Source organism: Lutra lutra, chromosome 18 (assembly GCF_902655055.1).
Source record: "Lutra lutra chromosome 18, mLutLut1.2, whole genome shotgun sequence".
Classification (NCBI taxonomy): domain Eukaryota; kingdom Metazoa; phylum Chordata; class Mammalia; order Carnivora; family Mustelidae; genus Lutra; species Lutra lutra.
In genome coordinates, this window is record NC_062295.1 from 27,624,803 (window position 1) to 27,641,102 (window position 16,300).

The window sequence follows — 16,300 nt, forward strand, 5'->3', positions numbered from 1 at the left end:
GGCTCCAAGTTCCAGAACTCAATGCTTGCAACACTGATTTCTGGGGGCGATCCTCTGCCTACCACCACATTACACAGCCACTTAATGAGCCCAAGTTGTGTCCATCACACACTATAATGGGGATAATTTGCTATTAATGAGGGCTGTTCTGTGTGCATTAAACACCCTGTCTCATTTAGAATTCGCAAGTCTATGAGGTGCGTGCATATCTACAGATATTAAATAACCGGACCAAGGTCACACCACCAGGCTTCAGATCAGTCTGTCTCTAAGTTCTTAATTATCCACGATGCACGACAACACTTCAAATGCATGTATAAGGAGAGAATATAGCCCAAAACATTTAAATTAGAATGAAAACGTGTTCACTGCATTAACGTTTAAAAAAAAGAAAAAAGAAAACCCTACACACTCCAACGAATTTTGCTACTCTTGCCAGAATAAAAAATTTTTTTAAAAAAGCAAATAGATTCCAACTAGTCTATACTTCCATTTATATTTAGAATATGAGCTGGGCTTGAGTATGTAATGAATATATATGTGTGTCTCTCTGTGTATAACACCCACATTATTCAAAAGCTCCCAAAAATGTGAAAAGTTTGTTCCAATCCTTCTTTATTTTGTCTACTTTAAGAATCCTTTGCGATATGCTTATGTAAATACTGATTTTAGCTGCTGTTCTCTGTTCTCAAATCTTCAGCTTATAAATGGATTGGAAAAGTAACAGACCTAAGCAGACATCTTTGGAACACAAAACCAGAAAGATATAAACAAATACAACTAAATCAAAAACAAAGGATTCTTCTTTAAATTCTCTCACATCTCAGACTGATAAATGGGAAGAAGTGCCAGAAAGTAGACTGCACCGGCCGTGGGCGGGGTGTACACGGGCACACGTGAGTGTGTGTGTGTACTTGGGCGGGTGTCTGTTTTATTAGCACGCACTACGATCAGCACTTGACCCTAGCTCACTGGAAGTTCTTCAAGAGCATAAACTCTAATGGAAAGGAAACTGTGACGTTAGAGTAACGCTGGGGCAAAGGAGAGTATTCAAGAAAACAGTTCCAGGTCATTAAACCCAACAGGTGAGCGCCCTCAGTTTGCTTACACCAGAGTTCACACTATGGTTCAATGGCATTAAAAACACAGTGACTTTGCTGGTGAAGTGTCTCCGTCCACACTTCGGAGAGATGCTGAAAAGGAAAGACAGGGTCCACATTATCACCAGCCCACTTACCTGATGCTGAGCCTTCATTACAGACACAAGTAAAGGCTAATATAATATCACAGATCATAAAGCACAGTGCAAGAATGTTGACACAAAACTCTTATAAGTTGTGAACCTACTATTTCCACTCAGAAGCGTGAAACTCGCCAATGCTGATGTTAGGACCTGAAATCAAGTGTTACATGTGATACTGTTGACATGAAAATTGAAACGAAGACACTTTTTGATGAGAACTTGGCAATAATATCAATGGATTTTGCACTCTGATAACAGAATTAACCCATTACTGGAAACACATTCTAAGTAGAGCATTTTTGTCAGAGTTCAGAGCTGACCATGCAAGCGGTACATATCTTTTCCATAAGCTAATAATACTACATGTTTTTTTTTCGTAAGCAAATTTTAAAAAAAGCAAGAACAATTTTATCAAAGGACAGACTTTTCTACTCCTCCAACACCGTGTGAGTATAAAAATCATTTTAGATTCGTAACTGCAAACTCTTTCCTCATTAAGAATATATTATTAAAGAATAAAAAAGAAACCCTCCTAGAATTAGAAAAATAAGTGACAAAAAGTATAATAAAATTTTTGGTATTTCTACAGATGACGTTCTTCTATCAGGGTTATCATACTGACGATTAAAAAAAAAATACTAGAATGTTCAGTCTCGAAGTGATCAAGGGCTAAGTTAGTGGTTTGGGCCTCCTTCTACTGAAGAAAGCCAAGAGGGATAATTTAGCTTTTGGACAGAGAACAGACACTGGCAGCCTCCAGATTTTACTTCCAGCATCTCAACCCACATCCAGCCTGGTGTGAAGACACGGCAGATGGACTCCTTCTGTTATTTCGACGGCTTCAGCATCCTGCATGTTTCTGGAAGCATGAATATTCAGCCACAAGAAGGAGCAAGGATAAGTGCATTCACTGTATTAAGCAGGTACCAAAAAATCTTTATCCTTATCCTTTTTCTCCTCATTAGCATAAGATTAAGATAAAAAATAAAAAAAAAAAAACAACACTTAGAATATGCTACTTCTGCCAAGCTTGGAAAAGACTTATCATTCAACGAAATGGTGCTGGTTTTCATATATTTAATGTAAATGGATGAAGAGAAACGTGTGGGCAGAAGAAAACCAGTGTAATTAGCATTTTAGAGGAAAGAAATTTAAAGGCAACTAAACTGAATCAGTAATTATTTTCCACGTGGTTTTATTTTCATGATTTCATTATTTTCTCAGAAAATGCTGAGCGGGCATCAGAAGATCAGTGTTCATCACTGAGAACACCAGTCAGACGCCTTTAAATACCCCAGAAAACCTCCACACCGGCATGTTTTCCTCTCGTGTACATAATGCCTGCTGGTAACTCTTTTCTACGTAGATCTTGAAAAAGATTACTCAATCCAGAAAGGGTAATTTTGCTATAAATGAAAGTAATAAAGTGACAATTTCTCTGTGAGAAAATTACCTATGAAATAATCCCTGAGGAATGACACCATCCCAAGCCCTCTGGAAGGACAGAGAAATGTCGAGAAATAAAATAATACACGTGCATTTGCTACGATGCGGAGTTCCATGGCTGCTTAGAGGAACTGTAAAGGCGACATGCTCAGACCATAAGGGAAAAATCCATTAAAACACCACCTTTCATTAAAAAAAAAAAAAAATTTTTAAAGGCAATTCACTGTAACTGTGGGAAAGTTCTTTAAGAGATTTTGAAAATGAATAAAAAGCTCCACACAGAATCTGAATTTCATCTTCCATATGACACCTGTCACTAAAAAACAGTGACATAGGAAAGGTGGCAAGAGTCATCAGTTCTCCCTCACCCTGGGAACCACACCTCCATCTCACACTGACTTAGGACCCCCAGGGCCCCATAGCTTATGTATTTTAAAAATAAAATAACCCTAATGAAAGGATGGGTATGAGTCTACTCCTTAGGACTGAGAGAGGATTTCTTCGATTTTTTTTTTTGTTTTCACTTCCTAATGAGCAAACGTCACAGAAGTAAATCAAGGCCAACGCAAGGCACACGTGGGGAAGTCGGGATCAACTTACGAAGTAGCCTGTCCCCAAGCTGGAGGGAGCTGAACTCTGCAATAAAGCAAAAAGAGAAAGTGGCAAATCAGCAACGGTTTGTAACACGTTCCCATCCGCGCAGCTCATTACCAGCCCTTTGTGGGTTTTCATCGCTACATCACGTCACTGGCGTGCACTGCCTCTTGTCATCTGCTACCGATGCAAACACCATGTTGGCTTAATTTCCCCCTTTACATCTCTCAACAACTCAGAGATGCTAACGTGCTGTTTACCGAATTCCAAGCTTCTGCGGTGGACGTAATTGCCAATTTATTTGACAGGCAGCTGGGTAATGAATTAATGATGGCATTTCGCCCCGCGCTGAGACTGAACAGACACGCATCAGCCTACCTCCCCGACTCGCTGACATTCAATGCCCGGGTCTCAAGCTACTCGGTTTTGTGGCTGCAAAGGGGCAGGCAAGAGGAAAAAGCCCAGACTGAGTTGAAAATAAAAGCCCAGTGGGTTTGGATGACTTTTCCAGTGTATGACCTACTTGCCAGTATATTCCCTAAAGGCCCCAGTTAGTACACACAGAGCGCTTTTCAAAAAGGAGACATTTTGTAAACATAATTAGTAGAATAAAATGCAAAGAATGTGAGGGTAAAGGGAAGCAGTGAAAAGCACCATTTTTCCCAACGGTTTTAGTCACAAGAATGATCAACTTAGGGCTTCCATAGTTCTGACACTGGGAAAACTAAAAATAAATAAATAAAATTCTGAAAGGTTTGCAGGGCATCGCTCCTTTAGGCAAAGAGGCCAAAAAGAGAACTTGGTTTTTGTTTTAAACTTGTCCGTGATCCAAGCTTGTTTGTACTTCTTTTTTCCTAAAACCTGTCATTACAATTTTTTTAAAATTTCTAGTCTCCTTTTCACGAACGAGAAAGTCCTCAAATAAGCTTGACACACAGAGGATGCTAGTCAGTACCGGGGTGGTCTTCTGGTCTCAGCGTGGCGTCCTCGCACCTGCAAGGCCTTCTCCCTGACTAGCCTCATCAGGTACGACACCTTCCCTGGGGGGCGGACATCCGTCCCCGCGTGCGGTTCCTCACTTCCCCTCTAGCTCTCCCACCCGAGTGTCCCTTCCCTGCTTTGCAGCTACCCGTAGCAGGGACCACCCGCGGACGCCGTCCCTGCTTCTCCAGCACTCAGGACAATGCTTTGCACGCAGGGTGCACGTAACAAGTATTTGCTGAATTAATGTATGAATACATGAGAGGTTGGATTGCACAGGGGGAGAAAAAAGATCAGGTGAATTTAGCATCTCCGAAAATACAGTAGATGGGAGTTTTCGTGATTTTAAACTGTTTTCTGAGAGGGAACGGCCGTGCTTGAGCTCCAACGGCATCCACATCAAGCAAGGAGAGTCCGCTCCAGGGCGTTCCTAAATGCACTTCCCAGAGCAAAACTTTCTCCACTCAGTGTTTGGGAGAGGCTCGGAGCGAAGGACAGCAGATGTGCGACCTTGCACACTGGACTTAAGATCTCGCTGCATTCTTGATCCCATAAATGGTGTGTAGGGAGAGCACAGTAGCCATGGGGATGGCTTCTCCTGGTGGTGATTAGCCATGTGACAGCATCACCTGTTTTCGGCCCCCACAGCCCTCCACGGAATAGAGGAAGGAAAAAGCCAACTAAGGTCTCCACCACCCTGGAGCCATGCCCCTGGGAGATAAACTCATTTTAGGATGAATTACTCAGAAAGAACATGGGCCCTTGTTTATTTCAGGGTTGTTTTTTCCCCCTCCTTCCTGCAGATGTATTTTATCCAGAAGCAGAAGTACCCCTCCAAACCCACCTCCCCACCCCCACATACATATCATCTTATTGTGTACCAAAGAAAATTACATCCTTCAGGTCTGGGGAAGCTCTGTGACACTCATTTTGCATATATATTGTGCATTACTCCAGAGCCGGGTGGAGAAGGGGGCTTTGTTGTGCGTATTTGTTCTGGCTACTGTTCACGCAGGTCTGACTGAATGAGGGAACAGTGGGTATCATTTCAATTTCTGATGTCAACATCAAATTACTTATTTAATTTCATGCCTGGCGAAGCATTGTATAGCTACACGCAGAATCATTTCACTTCATTTGTTATGCTGTGTTTTCGTGGCGATTGGCTTGCCTTCCAACTGACAGCTTTAATTACGACATGAATTTGATTGCACTAGCCGAGGAATTAACATAATGCAACAAAGCATTTAAGCACCCTGCCTTATAACACCCCCCCACACACACAGACACATGAAAGAACGCAGACACTGTATCCTCACGTACACTCCAAGTGCATTAGAGTTTCGGTATTCGCTAGAAAGCATACAGAACCTTATGGTCAGAGGCTGCCCACACTTCCCAACCCACTGTACTTCTTTTTCTAAAGAGGAAAAAGTTGGGGGCATGAAGCTATGATTTCTAGATTTGGGGGGAAAAAAAAAACTCTGAAAAAAATCCTCCTAATCTACTTTGTCAAACATCCATAGCACTGACATGTCTTCCCTTCTTACTCCTTCTCCACCATATTTTTCTTGGCTACTTGCCGGCTCCCTTCAATCATCACTGGAAAATCTGAACAGAAATCACATCTCTGAAAGAGGTACCTCCTTGTCCATTCTTCAACCTCAAGAATGTGGCTATGGCCTTGTATTCACTGGGACACGTTCCCTGGTCACCAACACGATCTCCACCAGATCTTCTATTATGCAGATAATAGAAGTTCTGAGACTAGCCACAGGGCGGGGGTCAGGGTTTAGTGATAGCCCCTGACACACACCACATGCCTTAGGACTTGGTAGCCAAAAGGCCCAGAAGAGCCTCAATCATTAATACCTAATCTAAGTTGGTATCTGAATATAGACGCAAATACTGGACAGTATTAATCTTTCTTCCAAGTCAGAAATTCTTGAACACCTGAAACCATGATTATGCTATAGAAACGTCTAGAAACAGCTTTTCTATTGTTTGAAATGTGTTATGTTAGCTAAGTTACAGATGTGCATTGAGGGATTGGCACCAATTTCTCACATAGGAAAGAAACACACACCAAGAGGTAAAAGGCCTAGGAAAGCAAAGAAATCGTGATGCACTGACCACTGAACCATTTGATAAAATCAAGTACATTTCAACTTTCCATGTTGCCCCCAGTCAACATCTAATGAGAAGGGGTCCTCCTGGTTTCTTTCTTTTTTCTTTCTTTCTTTCCTTTTTTTTTTTTGCTATAGAAAGAAGACAGACTCTGTCTAAACTATACAGCAGAAATTGCCATAGAATCTAGAAAAAATGAGGAGTTGAAATGAGGCTTGAAAACCAGAGATGTTTTAAAAAAGAACGCAACAAACAAAGTGTCCTCGGATTCGAAAGCATTTGAAATAATACCATACACCCATGTTTAGGCAAATACTTCTGTTGAATCATGGAAAAGCCTTCATTCTTGCTTTTTCAAATGGCAGAGATGCTATTTCATTCATATTTTCAGTGCACCAGGTAGAAACAAGAGGCAGAAAGAGACTGAGAAAACAGAGAAAGTGTTTAGCCGTAAGAAGACGAGAATCTGAGGAAAAGCCAGCCTGCTGGCTATCTGATATGCAATTTCAGGGCTCATTATAAGCCATCTCCTATCTCACATGGTCTTTTCATTCTGCTGGGTTCGCTCTCTCCCTTTTTTTGTAGGTTCGACCACTGCTCCAGCAATCTCTGCAAATTACCCGCCTCCATCTCATTATGTTGCAAAGGAGAGCTCTCTTACAAACACACCGCCTCCATCGCCAAGCCACATGGACTGTGGGGACAGTAATGGCATGCACAGTGGAAAGACATTTTCCGGGAGCTAGAAGGTTGCTGCGGACATTCAAGTGTGCAAGTGGACATTCATTAAACGCTCATTCTACTCTTCCTCGCTGCTCCCTACCTGACTTTCTTTCCATCTCTGTCACTAAGCTATCATGGAAGCTGCTCATTAAACTCATGACGTTAACATTTCTGTGTTAACAGCTTACCTACAACAAGGGATTTCAAAATTCATTATCCATCTAAAATCGGTGCGCTCCTTTCCTTAGACATCTATACAGAGAGGCCACGGCTACAATGATCGCTCCTTGAGTATGGGATGGATGTGTACTTCTCCCCTAAGAGGAGGATATATCCTCTGACCCTAGGGTTAATTTAAGTAGAATATTTAAAAATTGTTCCACAACACCAATCGTGTCTAACATCTTTGCCTACCCACCTTCCTGTTGGGATTTTCTCTCTTGGGAGTAAAAACCAGAGGATCGTGCCAATAATCACACGGCCAAGCGCATTTCTAGGAAAGGTCACAAAGCAAGCTCATTCATGGGTTTTCTGGTGCATTTTAAGAAACAATTAAAAAGGGGCGCCTGGGTGGCTCAGTGGGTTAAAGCCTCTGCCTTCGGCTCAGGTCATGATCCCAGGGTCCTGGGATCGAGCCCCGCATCGGGCTCTCTGCTCCGTGGGGAGTCTGCTTCCTCCTCTCTCTCTGCCTGCCTCTCTGCCTACTTGTGATCTCTGTCTGTCAAATAAATAAATAAAATGTTTAAAAAAAAAAAAAAGAAACAATTAAAAAAAACTTGAAATCTAGACAAAACCATAAGTGACTCTTAATCTCACAAAACAAACAGAGGGTTGATGGGGGGAGGGGGGTTGGGAGAGGGGGGGTGGGGTTATGGATATTGGGGAGGGTATGTGCTATGGTGAGTGCTGTGAAGTGTGTAAACCTGGCGATTCGCAGACCTGTACCCCTGGGGATAAAAATATATGTTTATAAAAAATAAAATTAAAAAAAAAAAAACAAAACACTTGAAATCTCAATCCTAGGAAATGTGCCTTGGAGACAGGATTACTAAAAGCTAATAAAGACACAAACTGTATTTGAATGGGAATGACTACCAGGGGGACTCAAGTAAAAACAGGCCAACAATTAAAAACAGAAATACCGTATGATCTGTTCCACTACTGCGTTTACCCAAAGAAAACAAAAACACTAATTTGAAAAGATATCTGCACCCCTGGGATTACTGCAGCATTATTTATAATAGCCAAGATACGGGAGCAACCCAAGTCCCTCCACAGATGAACGGATAAAGAAAACGTGGTAAGGTTTCAATGGAGTATTACTTAGTCACGAAGAATGAGATCTTGCCATTTGTGACAACATGGATAAACCTAGAAGGTTTTAAGCTAAATGAAGTAAGTCTGAGAAAGACAAATGCCCTACGATTTCACTTATGTGGAATCCAAAAAAAAAAAAAAAAACAGAACAAAAGAACAAACAAACAAGAAAACAGACCCTGAAATACAGAGAACAAAGCGGTGGCTGTCCGAGGAAAGGTGGGCAGGGCAAAATAGGTAACGGGGATCAAGAGGCACAAACTTCCAGATATTAAATGAATAAGTCATGGAGGAGAAAAGTACAGCATAGGAACTCGAGTCAGTAAGACTGTCATGAGGCTGTATGGTGACAGACGGCGACACTACCCTGGTGAGAACTGCGTGTTCACCAGGTCACCAAGTCAATATGTTGAACATCAGAAACCAATGTAACTCTGTACATTAATCATCCTTCAAAAAATTCTACAGGTAAGAAACAAAGATATAATAAAATTATCTTCTCAACGGAGAATTTTTATAATTCCATACCATAAGGTTAAAACAGTGGAAATTTTAGGGAACATGAAAGCTAGTGTAGGTGATACTAAGGGAAAGGATTTGTTTTCCTTTTTTGTTTGTCATCACTGTTGTGATTGTTTCTATGCTTAATAAGCAGAAGATGTGATTTTAAAAGGGAGAGGGGCAACAGCATGAAGAAAGCATCAGGTATGGAAATGGACCCTTCTGACTTCAATTTTCAACCCCCTGTTCCAACCCACTTTAACTGGTCGCCAGCTCTCATCTATACTGAATCCCTTCTGGCTTCTTTCCCTCACTGCATTCTTGGTCTTACCTTTATCTGTTGTTTCAAATAAAGAGCAAATAAACATTTTTAAAATAAAATTATAACAACACTCTTTTTAACATCATCCACTGGCTTAAAAATCTGTTGTGGGTTCAACATTCTAAGAGTGTTCCCCCAAACTCATATCCACCAGGATGCTCAGAACATTGACTCTATGAGTTAATTTTATGTGCCACCTTGACTAGGCCCCTGGTTACCCAAATATCCAGTCAAACATTATTTTGGGCATTACTGTGAAGGTGTTTTAGTACGAGTTGAACGTTTAAATCCACTGACAGAGCTCGTAAAGCATACTGACCTCCCTAACGTAGGCGAGTTTCATCCGAACAGAACAGAAACAGGACGAAAGAATGAACATCGTCAGAGTAAGGAGAATTCTTCTGACTGCACATGAGCTGGGAGGACGGCTTCACTCCTGCTCTCAGACTTCAACAAAATGTAGATTCCTCCTGAGTCTCAAGTCATCCAGCCTAGAGACTGGAGTTATACCCTCAGCTCTCCTGGTGATCAGGCCTTTGGACTGAGACTGGAACGAGCCACGGACGCCCCCAGGTTTCCAGGCTGCTGACCACAGATCTTGAGACTCATAAGCCTCCATAAATGTACATGATTCTACACCCTACCGGCTCGGTCTCTCTTGAGGACCCTGACTGATATGATGCCCTATCACAACCCTGACTGATATGACATCATATCAGCGATACATGCTGTAGAAGCGAGCACTACCATGAACTTCTTTGGAAAAAGGGTCTTTGCAGATATGATGAAGTTGAGGTCACACTAGATCAAGGAGGCTTCCAAATCCAGGGACAACTACACTCCAAGAAGAAGAGAGGACAATGCAGAGCAACACTGAGCAGAAGGCCAGGTGGGGACAGGCTCAGACACTGGAATGCTGTAACTGTAAGCCAAGGAATGCCAGATGCCCCCAGAGGCGAGGTGACGAATGGAAGGATCCTTCCTGGAGCTTCCAGAGGGATCATGGCCCTGCTGACACCCTTAATGTTGGAATCTTAGCCTCAAAACCTATGGAGGTCATCAATTTCCATAATTTTCAGCGACCAGTCTGTAGTCCTCAATTACAGAGGCCCAAGAGACCGATGACACGCTTGGCCTCCTTACCAGGCACTAGGAGGTGTCATGTGATCGGGCCTGGTGCTCAGTCCCTGGACCCAGCCGCACTGGCCTCTTTTCTTTCCCACAAACATGTCATGCTTTTCCTGACTCGCTCTGGATCTTGTTGCTGCCACTACCCAGGATGCTGTTCCCACAGCTCTTTATGGGTTGCCTCCCTTTCGTGAGTCAGGCTTCAGCTCAAACGTCATCTACAGAAAGGCCTTGTCCTGTCACCCTGGTTCAAGGTGCCCTTCCACCCGTCATCATTGTTTTGTTTTCCTCATAAAACGCACTGTCTCAGAAAGTTCTACTGTTTGCTCACAGCTCTGCCGTCTGCCGCCCCCCACAGAATGGGAGCCTCCTGAGGACGGAGACTCCATCGTGCTCCCCAGTCAACCTCAAGTGCACGGAGCTACCCCTGACACATTGGAGATGTCTGGTAGATATGTCTGGATAATCTAACTGCTGACACACCCAGGGAAACACATGAATGTATGTTTCTGGAACAGAAAAGGGCAGGAACAAGCTGTCAGAGAAAAGGGAAATCTAACACAAATTTTGAAAAGGGAGAGAAGAGAAGAAACAGAAAGCAGGACTACGTTGCAGGACTGGAATTGACCAGATTTCCTTCGAACTACAGGGGATCTCATGGACGGCATGGCCCACGTCTGCTGATCCTTTCCGAGAAGCAAGTCGCCCTGGCATGGAACAGAATCTCCTTAAAGGTCGGGTGGGAGAGGGGGAAGGACGGAGGCAAAGACACACGCTGCGTGAATGGATGAGTGACCGCACGGTGGGACCAACAGACCTGGGGAGTTCAGGGTAGCTGAAAGGGATGCAGGAAAAAGCGCCTCAATTATGATGTCAAATGGTGCACATGGCTTCAGCAATCAGGTTAGAGAACGGTTTAGCACAACACTTACTAGAATTCAATCCCTTCGCATGATTTCCTGAAATGTTTCAATTCCTTCAAGGTCTTAAGCCCTTAAAAAGTATTAAATATTTTTTCCCTTGTCATAACCAAAAACCTGACCCAAAAAACCGTTCAGAGAAAGGAGCCATATCCACATACTCATTTCAATAAAGCATTAAAGCAGTTTACTTCCACAGGATGGTGGGAAGAGTCTGCTGGAGAAAGTGACACTGGAGCTTGCAGAAGGAAAAGAGAAAGAAAAAGGATTACAAAAGAAAAACCAAAGGTAGGAAGAGTAGAAAGTGCATGCTAATTAAGAAAAAAAAATGGTGGATCAGAGGGACCAAGCAGAAGGTACAAAGATGGGCAAGTAGAGGGAAGGGAGGACGATGAAAGGGAAGCTTCAGACTTCCTTGTGGAGGGCTCCACAGTCAACCCTCGCAAGCAGAGACCCAGTCCAAAGTATCTTAAGAAAGTTCAATGGCGAGCTCAGATTGCTGGAAAAACAACTCCAGCAGCACTGCTGAGCACAGTGCAAAGGAAACAGAAACGGGGCAGGTAACACGGTTGAGGCGCAGGACTCCTCTGTAACACGCACTGAGCCATCTAACATGGGCAGAGTCAAGGAGAACACACCTGCACCCAAATACCTCTTTAAAAATACAGCCAGGGGCGCCTGGGTGGCTCAGTGGGTCAAGCCTCTGCCTTCGGCTGAGGTCATGGTCCCAGGGTCCTTGGATCGAGTCCCGCATCGGGCTCTCTGCTCAGCAGGGAGCCTGCTTCCTCCTCTCTCTCTGCCTGCCTCTCTGCCTACTTGTGATCACTCTCTCTGTCAAATAAATAAATAAAAATCTTAAAAAAAAAATAAAATAAAAATACAGCCAGTAGGTAAAGGAAAGCGCCTCGGCAGACCAGTGAGACAGAGGGAGGAGCAGAGCTTAACTCTGAGGGTACCAGCTCTGGGCTCCAATACCAGGACAGGGACCTAAGAGGGACAGAGAGCTCTGGTTGGAGAAAAGCATGTGAGGACACATGCGACAACAAGGATTTTTATCTGAGAGGAAGAGTCCTGTTGGTCATGGTGGAGATAAGCAGGACTTGTCAAACCAAAAGGAATTCGAATTTAAAAGGGGCGAGAGGCTCCTAAGTGAAGTTCTAAATCTGGGGCAAAAGAAAGGATAAACATGTTTGAGCACCGTGGATGTGCCAAGAACGGTGCGGCACGATTCAAAGGCACCATGCCAGGTGATCTTTTTTTTTTTTTTTTAAAGATTTTATTTATTTTTTGAGAGAGAGACAGTGAGAGAGAGCATGAGCGAGGAGGTCAGAGAGAGAAGCAGACTCCCCGCGTAGCCAGGAGCCTGATGCGGGACTCGATCCTGGGACTCCAGGATCGTGACCTGAGCCGAAGGCAGTCGTCCAACCAACTGAGCCACCCAGGCGTCCCATACGCCAGGTAATCTTTGCAGGAGACCTAAAAGGTATGTGAAATTATCCCCATTGTACAGAAAAAGAAACCAAGGCTTGGAAAGATCGAGTTCTTTGCTCTAGGTCACACAGATAATAAATAACTAAACTGTTTTTAAACTTGGTGTGTTTGGGGGCTCCTGGGTGGCTCAGTGGGTTAAGCCTCTGCCTTCGGCTCAGGTCATGATCTCAGGGTCCTGGGATCGAGCCCCGCATCGGGCTCTCTGCTCAGCGGGGAGCCTGCTTCCCCCCTCTGTCTGCCTGCCTCTCTGACTACTTGTGATTTCTCTCTGTCAAATAAATAAATAAAATCTTAAAAAAAAAACAAAAAACTTGGTGTGTTTGTCATGAACACACAGGGTCAGTTCACAACTTGACGACTTTACTTACTAATTTATAAGTGGGTTTAGTCCCTACATTCTGGCAACTTCCTCAGTTAAAAAATTCTGTGTAAGTCAGAAGCAATACTGCCCGCTTGAGTAGCTCATCATGAATATTTATATACTCGATTATTCCCCTTAACTTTTTCCTTAGCGACTAATGGAAACAAGTTACTATGTGTCCTTGATGTGGACACTCTGAGAGTCCTTGCAGACAATCGCTCCCTTCCGGCAATACAGTTTGGGAATACGTAATTTAGCAAAGCCAAGCCCATTTGGTTTTGAAGCTTTACCCATGAGTCAAACCCTCCAGCTACACTGGAATTCTTTTTCTTCCTCTTTTCGCCTGCCCCATTCAAAGCAACCAAGCTGGAATAATATAATGTCTTCATTAGCTGCACCTGGGAGCAAGTCTCAATCGCCAAAGCTTCTAAAAATAATGAAAGTGAGCGCAAGACTTAGGGGAATTTTTATCTCAGCTGCAAAACCAGGAGTCGGTATGATGGACTCACGGGGACCAAATACATTCTCTCACCTTAAACAACAACCAAATAACCAGACAGATGTAGAAGGGAAGGGATTCTAGAAACCGGGCAACCGGCACTGCGAGACATGATCTTAGAGACCAGGGAAGCAAAGGAGATGAGCCAGGAAATTGCCCGGCTTACTGCCTGGGCAGAGTTTTCATGTCCCCGTTGGGCAAGCGGGGGAGCGCCCAGCTGGAGCAGAGAAGTACCCGAGTTGAAAAGACAGGGCTGATACCTGGAGGAAGCCAAGGCAGCTAGAATTTGTGAAGCAGAAGATGGGAAGGAAGAGAGCGTCACAGGGACAGACAGAACCGTGAACGCTGCAAAAGGTCCCCCCTAGTCTTCACCTCAATCCACCTGCGCCCACGTGTTAGAGCAAAGCCCCCAAGCAAGGGGGACACCCACCGGAGAGGAGCAGGCAGAGCAGTCCCCAGAGCTCACACAAGGCAGGAAACGGCCGGTGTTGCCACCAGCTGGCCTGGCCGGAAACAATCGCGTAACGCATCAGGAACGGGTCGGAAGAGTCAGTCCTGGGGAAGAAGCGAGCTTCAGCCTAAACGCTGTTCTGGTTCCACCCGGGAAAGCCTAAAAGCAAACCTCAGAAAAATCAAACTACTTCCAAATGACATAAATGCATCCCAGAGTAAAGCTCAAGAAAGGTTTTAGAAACCAGAACTATCCAGCACCCCATAAAGAAAAATTCACAGTGTTTGTCATCCCCTCAAAACTGTCGAGCGTGCGAAGGAGACAGACAGGACCTAACCACCCACAACGAGGAGAAAACCCCACAGAAACAGACATGGAAGTGACACAGAGACATGATGAGTAGACGGAGGGTCTCAGAACAGCCGATAGTAACTGTTTCCCGTAGGTTCCAGAAAGTAACGGAAGCACAAGCCTGGTGAGGAGAGACACGGTAAAGCCACACACAACAAAGCCAGCAGTGGTCCTCATCTCCTCATTCTCGGAGAGTCAGTAAGGTCATTAGTTACTAATTTCCTTTAAAGAAAAAGTAGGGGCATCCTTATTTTTTAGGATGCTGTGTGGGTACGTGAAGCCCTGGTATCCAAGAAAAATAATTTTGTGTGTTTCATCTCAGCAGATTTTGGACTGCGACAGGCCCCAAGTAAGAACTGGCAACCTCAGAACGGCTCACGCAAAGCAAGTCAGTGGCTGGAGGTTCTGGAACATCTCACAAAATGTCAACTATTACTTTTTTTCCCTTTCCCTTCTTTTTTTTTTTTTTAATTTCTTCTTTCCTATTTTGATCCTGTTGTTGCAAAAGGTATGAGTTTTAATAATTAATACACATCGTGAACTCAAAGTATTACACAGATGGTCTTGATATAAAATTGGTAGGATTGTTACGACCCTAATTTTTTTTTTTTACATTATTCTATTGTGGCAAAAAGTACATACATGCAGTTTGACATTTAGCCGTTTTTAGGTGTATAGTTTAGTGACATTGTGTTCTCTGCACTGTGGATGTAATTCTCCAAATATCACCCTAAACAGAAACTTCAAAACATTAATTAATTAGTAACTCCCAACACCTCAAATTCCCCCACTCCCATCACAGATCCTGTAACTCCTATTCTACTTCCTGACTCTAGGAATTCGCATATTCTAGGCTCCTTATCTGAGTGGAACCATACAATACTTGTCTTTCCATGACTAGCTTCTCTCACTTAGTAAAATGTTTTCAAGGTTCATCTACGTTGTAGCGTGTATGAGAATGCATCCCTTTTTCATGACCAAGTAATGTTCCACTGTCCATACACGCCACTTTATCTGTTCATCTACTGACGGAGGCGGGTGGTTTCTACCTTTGGTTAGTGTACATAATGTTGCACTGAAAACGGCCTTGGAGATATCTCTCTGAGTAACTATTTTCAATTTGATTGGGTATATACCTAAAACTGGAACTGGTGGGACACATGATAATTACATGTGAGAAACTGCCAAGCTCTCTTCTGCAGTACAGCACCATTTTCCATTCTCACCATCATGCATGAGGGTTCTAATTTCTCTATATTCCTGACATTTATTCTTCCCCCATTTTTTTTTTAATTTTAACCATCCTAGTAGATGTGAAGGTATATCTCATTATGGTTTTGATTTGCATCTTCCTAATGACTATAATGAGGAGACTCTTTCATGTGCTTACTGGCCATTTGTATACCTTTTTCAGAAATGTCTACTCAAGTCCTATGTGCATTTTTGAATATTAAAAACACTTAATGGTTTTATGATTTGTAAATATTTTTTTCCCATTCTATAGGGATTTTTTTTTTCACTTTCTTGATAATGCCCTTTGTTGCTAATGCTTCAGGGGCCGTATATTAGAATTCACAGCCAAATTCAAAATCAGGAAATTGACCACATTTCCTTCTATGAGTTTCATGATTTTAGTTCCTACACTCAGGCCACTGATCTATCTTGAGTTATTCTGTGTAAACGATGTGACACAGGGGTCCAACTTCACCCTTTTGTATAAGGAATCCAGGTGTCCCAGCACCATCCCTTGAAAAGAGAATTCTTTTCCAGCTGCATGGACTTAACGCTCATATCAGAAATCCATTGGCCATAGATGTGTGGTTCCTTTTTGGATTCTCAATACTA

General features: G+C 43.2%; 1 protein-coding gene across 10 annotated transcripts in view; it reads right to left on the minus strand.

Moving 5' to 3' along the window:
* The window catches only part of AUTS2 (activator of transcription and developmental regulator AUTS2), a 1,101,696-nt gene that overhangs the window by 586,604 nt on the left and 498,792 nt on the right, over positions 1–16,300 (minus strand). For all 10 annotated transcript variants that reach the window (XM_047714565.1, XM_047714568.1, XM_047714567.1 and 7 more), the window contains one exon: positions 3,290–3,325. In XM_047714565.1, the coding sequence (XP_047570521.1) occupies positions 3,290–3,325 (36 nt within the window). The remainder of the gene's footprint in view (positions 1–3,289; positions 3,326–16,300) is intronic.